Below are 9,535 nucleotides of genomic sequence, written 5' to 3'. Positions count from 1 at the left end.
CTTAGGCCCTATAAAGGTGATAGTATGTAGTGTGCTGGGAAGACAGTGGGTTCAATAATGATAAATATTAATAGCAAGTGATGGTAAAATGAAACTATTTATTCCTTTGCAGAATTGTATTATTGGCTAACTTCACTACTTTCCCAGTCTCCTGAACTTGCTTCTGGACACTGAGAACCTTGACACCATATATTTCATGCTATGATCACCTTCTTGATCCTTGACCAAACAAGCTACCCATGTTCATTCTGAGAAATGTTTGTAGGGAAGAACTGGACTCTGAAAAAAATGCTACTTAGCTTTTTTTCCTGAACGGAAAAGACGTATTTTGGGCCCAGATAATTTTGTACTTACACTGAAAAAAAAACCAAAAAAAAAAAAACATGTGAATGAGGGAAGGCAATCAGTCTCTTGTAACTGAATCCATTCTTTTGGGGTTCTCCAGTCTCCATTAATTTCAGGTCATCCTGTTTATGATTTTCCTTATAACATACCTAATAAATGTGATAGGAAGATCCCTCTTAGTGTTGGTCTCCACTGTGGAGCCTGCTCTTCAAATACCCATGTACTTTTTCCTCAGGAACCTGTCCCTTATGGATATCGGCTACACCACTGTCATCATCCCCCAAATGCTCACCAATTTCCTGATCAAGGATAAAAGTATTTCCTTTGATGGATGTGCAGCCCAGATGTATTTTGCCTTCTTTTTGGAGTCCCCCGAGTGTTGGATCCTGACAACGATGGCTTATGACAGACAGGCCGCCATCTGCGATCTGCTCTACTATTCACTCATCACGAACTGGAGGTTCTGTCTGCAGCTGGCCCTGGCTTCCTGGCTATCAGGGATTCCCGTGGCAACAATACAGACTGCAATGATGTTTTTCTTGCCCTTCTGTGGGCCTAATGTAATTAACCATTTCGTCTGTGATAGCCCTCCTCTCTTAGACCTGGTGTGCATGGACACTTTTGCACTTGAGATATATAGTGTAGCCATGACTGTTACCGTCCTGATGCTCCCCTTTGGAGTAATTGTTGTATCCTATATCCACGTCCTCATCACCATACTGAAGATGTCCTCTGCTGAGGGCTGTCTTAAAGCTTTCTCCACCTGCTCATCCCACCTCACTCTGGTCTCAGTGTTCTTTGGGTCTGTGGGTTCGACTTATTTCCAAGTGAAAGTCTACTATTCTCCTGAGAGCATTCTCTCTCTATTCCTGATGATCCCATCAGGATCATCATTTAAATGAGTAATAATGTTGCAAAAAGAAAACTCTGAAGTTTGGGAACGTTGGAGAATCCCAGCAAAATAGACTCTGTCACGGTGGTGTGATTTTGTATTGTAAGTTTCATCTGCAGAAATAGCAATGTCAAAGAATACAAGTCAGGACAAAGCATCATGAACTGATCCTCCATTGAAGAGGAAACACAATCAACCAATCAATGGGATTTGTCGAGCATGTATTATATGCAGAGTACTGTACTAATCACTTGGGAGAGTACAATACAACAGAATCAGTGGACACATTCCCTGTCCATAATGAGCTTACAGTCTAGAGGGAGAGACATATCAATATGAGTAAAAAAATTATAATATGAAATTTAAAGAAATGTATGTTAGTGTTGTGGGATTGAGGGTGGGGTGATTATGAAATATCCAAAAGTCACAGATCCAAGTCCATAGACACAAATAACAGGAATTTCAATAAAATGCATATGAAAGGAGATGGGATTAATTGCATTAGGTTAAAGGATGTTACGGTAGGGTAGGAATTTTGGAGTATGACTTTTTTCTCCCTTGTTCCCAGGATGAGAACTAGGCTATTAGCCTCCTTTTGAGTGTGAAAGTGAAGATAGACCTAATATAACCCAGCAGTCCCTTTCTTCAGGTTCCCTAGTTAATTTTCCAGCACTGAAGCAATGATGAAGGCTTTATGCCTTGAGCAGGTTGGACATGTGAGAAGGAATGACAGTAGGAGCTCTAAACTGCGGTAAAAAAACTGAAATGTTTCAAAGATGCAGTGAAGCAAAACCTCATAGAGGGGAATTATGATGGACAGTTGGAAGGAAGCAGGAGGACAGATCAGATGAGTGTGTGGATATTAAAAATGTGGTGACCCTAAGAGGAGGTTTCAAGAAACTCAGGGCACAGAGGGTGAAACTAAAATAAGGCTGCACTCTATAGAGCAAATGCACCAATGCTTCCAGGACTAATCTTTTCATGTACACAATTTGGGAGGAATTAATAGTCCCTTATTAATTTTATCAGTCATACTCACAGAATGTATGAATGTGTGTAAGCATTCATATACAAATTCTTCTAGACTGTGAGCCCGCTGTTGGGTAGGGACTGTCAATATATGTTGCCAACTTGTACTTCCCAAGCGCTTAGTACGGTGCTCTGCACACAGTAAGCACTCAATAAATACGATTGAATGAATGAATGAAATTTGCACAATTCCATAATTCATTCATTCATTCAATCGTATTTATTGAGTGCTTACTGTGTGCAGAGCACTGTACTAAGCGCTTGGGAAGTCCAAGTTGGCAACATCCAGAGACGGTCCATACCCAACAGCGAGCTCACAGTCTAGAAGGGGGAGACAGACAACAAAACATATTAACAAAATAAAATGAATAGAATAAATATGTACAAATAAAATAAATAAATAGAGTAACAAATACGTACAAACATATATACATATATACAGGTGGTGTGGGAGGGGAAGGAGGTAAGGCGGGGGGGATGGGGAGGGGGAGGAGGGGGAGAGGAAGGTGGGGGCTAAGGCCTCCTGGAGGAGGTGAGCTCTCAGTAGGGCTTTGAAGCCGAGTGGGGCCTTCTAAGGTGCATGCGCCCTGCTGCTGGGAGGCAGCGCATGGCAGTGTGGGAGCAGTTAGTCTGGTGGCAGCCAAGTGGCCGAGGAGGGCCTTCTAGGGCCCCAATGTCCCCAAATTTAACTGATTAAGGGTAAAAGTTACACATATATTTTCTGAGATCATTAACTCTGTTTAAAGCAATTGGAAAGATGAAGCAGAAAATGGGTTGAAAAATAGATCCAAATTAAGTAACAAATGTAATGGCAAGAATCCTGAAGCAGAGTTATTTTTCCAGTGTTTTTAAATGCTCAGTGAAAACATTGACTCAATCAATCAATTTTGTTTTTATTGAGTGCTTATTGTGTGCCAAGCATTGTACTAAGTGCTTGGGAGAGTACAACATAACAAAATTGGCAGTCACATTCCCTAGCCCAGAGTAGTGTACAGTCTAGAGAGGAAGACAGCCATTGGTATAAATAAGTTATGGACATGTACTCCTTATGAAGCAATTGTCCTTGAATCTATATTAACAAAGGAACATATTTAGAAGTAAATTTACAAAGATCTGCTACAAATTGCTGTCTCCTCCCAAATCTAACCAAAATTCTGAAACAATAAAATAACTCAGTGTTTTTTAAGACTCAAATGGAGAAATTGAGGAAAAATTCGGACACATGGCTCAGATTATCAATATTATGAAGATCAAAATAAATAGTTTATACAGTAAACTTAAAAAGAATAATCCTGTAAATTTGTGGAAAGGGAATGTGACAGTTTATTGTTATATTGTACTTACCCAAGAGATCAGTACAGTGCTCTGCACACAGTAAGGGCTCAATCAGTATGATTGAATGAATGAAAGGGTGAACTATATGCTCCATTAAATAGCTAGTTGTACTTTAATCTCTTCCATCTGCGAGCAATTTTCTCAGAAAGAAATTTGTGTGACATGATTTGTGTGACATGATTCTCTCTGATCTCCCATCCTCGTGTCTCTCTCCACTTCAATCCATACTTCATGCTGCCGCCCGGATTATCTTTGTCCAGAAACGCTCTGGGCATATCACTCCCCTCCTCAAAAATCTCCAGTGGCTACCAATCGATCTGCACATCAGGCAGAAACTCCTCACCCTGGGCTTCAAGGCTCTCCATCACCTCGCCCCCTCCTACCTCACCTCCCTTCTCTCCTTCTACAGCCCACCCCGCACCCTCCACTCCTCCACCGCTGATCTCCTCACCATACCTCGCTCTCGCCTGTCCCGCCATCAACCCCCGGCCCACGTCATCCCCCGGGCCTGGAATGCTCTCCCTCTGCCCATCCGCCAAGCTAGCTTTCTTCCTCCCTTCAAGGCCCTACTGAGAGCTCACCTCCTCCAGGAGGCCTTCCCAGACTGAGCCCCTTCCTTCCTCCCCGCCTCGTCCCCCTCTCCATCCCCCCATCTTACCTCCTTCCCTTCCCCACAGCACCTGTATATATGTATATATGTTTGTACATATTTTTTACTCTATTCATTTATTTATTTTATTTGTACATATCTATTCTATTTATTTTATTTTGTTAGTATGTTTGGTTTTGTTCTCTGTCTCCCCCTTTTAGACTGTGAGCCCACTGTTGGGTAGGGAGTGTCTCTATATGTTGCCAATTTGTACTTCCCAAGCGCTTAGTACAGTGCTCTGCACATAGTAAGCGCTCAATAAATGCGATTGATGATGATGATGATGATGATTTGATTTTCACTAATATTTGATCCAAAAAAGAATATAAAATCTTTAATAAATCTAAAAATTAGAATAATTGTTTACTACTACAACCACAGGAAGGAAGCAAACAAAAGTCTCTAACATGTTGATCAGTCAATAGTGCATAATCTTTGATTTTATCTACTAACCTCAATGCCACAGGAAGGAAGCAAACAAAAATCTCTAACATGTTGATCAGTCAATAGTGCATAATCTTTGATCTTATCTACTTACCTCAATGAAGGGAAAGGATTTCTCTCCAAGTTTGGAGGTTGACTCTGCCGATCAATTAAGCCAAGAAGTTTAGCTAATGTCCCAGACCGTGGTGAGTGGTTCCCTAGCTGTAGAGATAATGTGCCCCTTTAAGCATAAGAGTCGCACTTCATTCCAAGCACAACTAGCATATGTATAGCATACTTTCAAGGTCTTGGACTCCCATTTTGGTCAGAGCTGATGTTTGGTAAGGTTGCAGACTGGTTTTACTTGTCAAAGTAGTGACTATGCTAAGAACTGGAGCTTCAGTTTTGAAAAAAATGTGACCTTTAATAACTCCAAGTGATTTGCATTCAGTTGCAGCACTCCATATATTTTTGAAGCTTCTTACCTATGGAGTGACACTTCCCCTGAAAGACTAAACCAAGGCAATGTATAAACTAAGTTCCTGGGTAATTTTTTCTATTAGAATAGCACTGCATTTAACTGACTACTCCATAAAAGTCACTTAAAAGAAATCTAGGAATAGCATTCACCCTTTGCTCTTGTAGCTCTTAATTAGCATAGTGTCTTCAATTTCAGTTGAATATATAGAGCTATCTCATTCAAAGACAACAGTGTGGAAGATGAGATTAAATTCGTGAGTGCATGTCACACTGAGAATGAATTGCACCCTGTGCACCTGAAAATACAATAATTTCCTGGGGGAAATAGAGGTAGATTTCAAGGCTGGGAATGTTTAAATATGAGAGGTCAGATCCCAAAAATTCCCTCTGTTCCTTAGGGATGCCTCTAACTCTCTGGCATTCCTTGAACGTTTTAATTAAGTAATGTTTTCCCTGGTTTGGCAGGGTCATTTGCTGCCATCTATTCTTCTTTAGAAAATCGTCCAAACTTCAAAATACACAATCCTCATTCAAGAGCAATTAATCAAGAAGCCAGGGTGGTTACTGTTTGTCTGGGCCAAATAATACAGTTCCTACAGTTGTGTTTTGTCTACGTCCTCTAGAGGAGACAATCTTTTTGTTCTAAACTAATTAGCTTGTAAGCTACTAGATGGAAGAGATCCTGTCTACTTACTCTAGTCTATGCTCCCAAAGTGCTTTGTACAGTGCTCTTCACAGAGTAAGTACTCAATTAATCCCACTGTTGGTTTGATTCCCAGTAAGGCTTTAAGTGCTTCAAGGAAAGATTAACTCCAACTTCAGTGGGAGATGAAGCAGTGATTTCCAGAATTAATTTTAGCAGCCAGATGGATGGAAATAACCGGTCATCTGAATGTTTGATGGATGAAGAGTTTCACCCTAGGTTAACCACCTTTTTGTGATGTAAGAATTGATTGTATTAATTTTTACCAGAAATTACATAGGTAACATTGTTCTCTAATTTCAATTCCCAAACTGAAACTTTTTCTGGTACTCCTATGGGAATTTCATTTCTTTTATAAAGTTTTATTATAGAGTTTGCTGAATTCACATACTGCTAGTAGTCTCTGCTTGTAATAGGACAATGAAAATTGTGTTATTCGTTCAGTGCTTACTATGGGCCAAGACCTCTACTAAGGTGGTGGGGGGGTAGAACAGATATTTAATCTGGAGTCTCAAACAGGCAAGTGACAGAGTTGGGATTAGAACCCTGGTATCCTAGCTCCCGGGCCCTTGCTCTCACCACTAGATCGTGTTACTTCTGAAGATGAACAACTTTTATTTATTTAAGAACCCTCCAGGGGACTGTTTCCCAACCAATCAATACTCCAAATCTTCTTACCCATTTAACCACCTCTTGTACGTATGTGTCAAATTATTATTTAGTTATTTATTTAAGGCAACTCTCATGTCTTGCAGCATAATTGAAAAAAAAAACCTTGCCTTTGTTATTACAAATTATTGTTTAAAACGCCTATGATTTCTTGGAGTCTGAAAATTTTTCTACGGTTTCACTGAAGAGAGTTTACTTTTTGACTGGTATTTAATTATACTGGGTTCTTCTGAAATGAGATTTTGGTAGCTATGGAGAAAGTAAAATTAGTGAATGAAAGAATACATCTATTACCGGGTATTCAGAAAAATGTCTTTACGAAGCTGCATGTTAAGGTGGTAAAAAGCTGAACTGGACTCAACTTTCAGAAATGACTTCATAGAGGAGGTGGGAATTTAAAGATACTTAAGAAAGGGAGGGAGGGAACAAAATCCATGGCACTGATCACAGACCAATTTGCTGGGCTTCCAAAATGAGACCCGGTGTTCACAGATAGAGGCAGTCAGGGAGGGTAATTTAGAGAAGCAATGTGGCCTAGAAGCAAGATCATGGACCTGGGAGCTGGAGACCCTGGGTTATAATCCTGGTTTGCATGCTGGGTGACCTTGGGGAAGCCATTAAACCTCTCTGTGCCTCACTTTATTCTTTAAAATAGGAGTTCAATTCCTGATCTCGCTCCTACTGTCAACTTCCCTCTTCTCCTGGAAGTATTTTCCTACCTTGGCTTCACTGACACTGTCCTCTCCTGGTTCTCCTGGGAGGCACAGGGACTGTATTCAACCTGATTTTCTTGTATGTTCCCAAGCGTTTAGTACTGTACTTGGCACATAGTATGTCACAATTATTATTATATTTTATTATTACTATTAGAAATAGTAGTACTTCTACTACTTCTCCCCCTCCTCCCCCTCTCCATCCCCCCTGTGTTACCTCCTTCCCTTTCCTGCAGCACCTGTATATATGTACATATGTTTGTACATATTTATTACTCTATTCATTTATTTATTTTACTTGTACATATCTATTCTATTTATTTTATTCTGTTAATATGTTTGGTTTTGTTCTCTGTCTCCCACTTCTAGAATGTGAGCCCACTGTTGGGTAGGGACTGTCTCTATATGTTGCCAACTTGTACTTCCCAAGAGCTTAGTACAGTGCTCTGCACACAGTAAGTGCTCAATAAATATGATTGATTGATTGATTAGTATTCCCATGAATCTGAATGATTTCTCTTTTGTACTGGTAGCCACTGTATTTGTTCCCTGCTGAGGTTTGCAACCCCAAAATAGAAAGAGGTTGGGCAAGAATCAGAGGCGACATGAAGCATTAGTTCATCTTTCTGACTGACAGGTGAAATCCAGCAAGAGTTTTTCTGTCATCCTTTGAAATTGCTTCAGTCTTGATGGTTTTCTCATGTCTGTGCACTGCTGACATGTTATCTACAACAGTTTGAGGGTATAGTACATGGGCATTCACCTTGCCTTGTTTGTGTTTCATAAACTCAAGCTGAATATTGCTGATACTATTGGGAAAAAATACTTTGCCCCTCAATAATAAGACTCCTTTTCTGTTGGAACTATTTAGAAAACATCTCAAATTTCCTGTTCAATGTGGTTCTACGAAGAGTTGGGGAGTTTCAGTTTCCAACTAGGAGGTTGGTGAGGTGTGGTAGAAGGAAACAAGGCAAATGAGTGCTTTGAAACCAATGGTGAGGAGTTTTTGTATGGTGGGATGGGCAGCCACCAGAGGTTCTTGAGGAGTGGGGAAATATGACCTGAGTGTTTTTGTAGAAAAATGATCTCTGCAGGAGAGTGAAGTATGAACTGGAATAGGGAAAGACAGGAGGGAGGTCAACAAGGAGGCTGATACAGTAATCAACGTGGGAAAAGGTAAATACTTGGCTTAACATGTTAGCAGTTTGGATGGAGAGGACAGGGCAAATTTTAGCAGGGTTGAGAAATTTGAACTAACAGGATTAAGTGACAGGCTGAATATGTGGGTTGAATGAGAAAGGGGAGTCAAGGATAACACCACAGTGGCATCCATATGAGAGAGGAAGGATGGTGGTGCTCCAACAGCTGTATGACCTTGGGGAAGCCACTTAATTTCGTGGTGCCTCAGTTACCTCATCTGTAAAATGGGGATGAAGACTGTGAGCCCCACGTGGGAAAACCTGATTACTTTGCATCTACCCCAGCTCTTAGAACAGTGCTTAGCCCACAGTAAGTGCTTAACAAATACTATATTTATTATCTTCATTATTATTATTATTGTTACAGTGATGTGTATGCCAGGAGGAGGACAGGGTTTGTGTGGGATGATAAAGAGTTCTCTTTTGGATGCGTTAAATTCGAGGTGATGGCAGGACACTGATTCATTCATTCATTCAATCGTATTTATTGAGCGCTTCCTGTGTCCAGAGCACTGTACTAAGCGCTTGGGAAATACAAGTCGGCAACATATAAAGATGGTCCCTACCCAACAACGGGCTCACAGTCTAGAAGGGGGAGACAGACAACAAAACAAAACATGTAGACAGGTTTCAAAATTGTCAGAATAAATAGAATTATAGATATATGCACATCATTAACAAAATGAATAGAATAGTAAATATGCACAAGTAAAATAAATAGAGTAATAAATCTACAAATAAATACAAGTGCTGTGGGGAGGGAAAGGAGGTAGGGCTCGGGGTGGGGGAGGAGAGGAATAAGGGGACTCAGTATGGGAAGGCCTCCTGGAGGAGATGAGCTCTCAGTAAGGCTTTGAAGGGAGGAAGAGAGCTAGCTTGGCGGATGTGTGGAGGGAGGCCATTCCAGGCCGGGGAAAAGACGTGGGCCAGGGGTCGACGGATGGACAGGCGAGAATGAGGCACAGTGAGGAGGTTAGTGGCAGAGGAGTAGAGAGTGCGGGCTGGGCTGTAGAAGGAGAGAAGGGAGGTGAGGTAGGAATGGCGAGGTGATGGAGAACCTTGAAGCCGAGAGAGGAGTTTCTGCTTGAATCATAGGTT

The 9,535-nt window shown here is 40.9% G+C and overlaps 1 protein-coding gene across 1 annotated transcript; it reads left to right on the top strand.

Annotated features, from left to right (window-relative positions):
* Positions 1–629: 629 nt before the first annotated feature.
* LOC119921438 (olfactory receptor 10A7-like) lies at positions 630–1,247 on the top strand. The gene has a single exon (XM_038741661.1). It carries the CDS (start codon positions 630–632, stop codon positions 1,245–1,247), a length of 618 nt encoding a protein of 205 aa, XP_038597589.1.
* The last annotated feature ends 8,288 nt before the right edge of the window (positions 1,248–9,535 follow it).

This window comes from Tachyglossus aculeatus (assembly GCF_015852505.1).
Source record: "Tachyglossus aculeatus isolate mTacAcu1 chromosome 12 unlocalized genomic scaffold, mTacAcu1.pri SUPER_6_unloc_2, whole genome shotgun sequence".
Taxonomy (NCBI): domain Eukaryota; kingdom Metazoa; phylum Chordata; class Mammalia; order Monotremata; family Tachyglossidae; genus Tachyglossus; species Tachyglossus aculeatus.
Note: the sequence above shows the minus strand (reverse complement) of the source record. Positions and strands in the feature narration are given on the sequence as shown.

Coding starts and splice junctions, on each gene's coding strand:
- LOC119921438 (XM_038741661.1), top strand. CDS start 630: ATGCTCACCAATTTCCTGATCAAGGATAAAAGTATTTCCTTTGATGGA.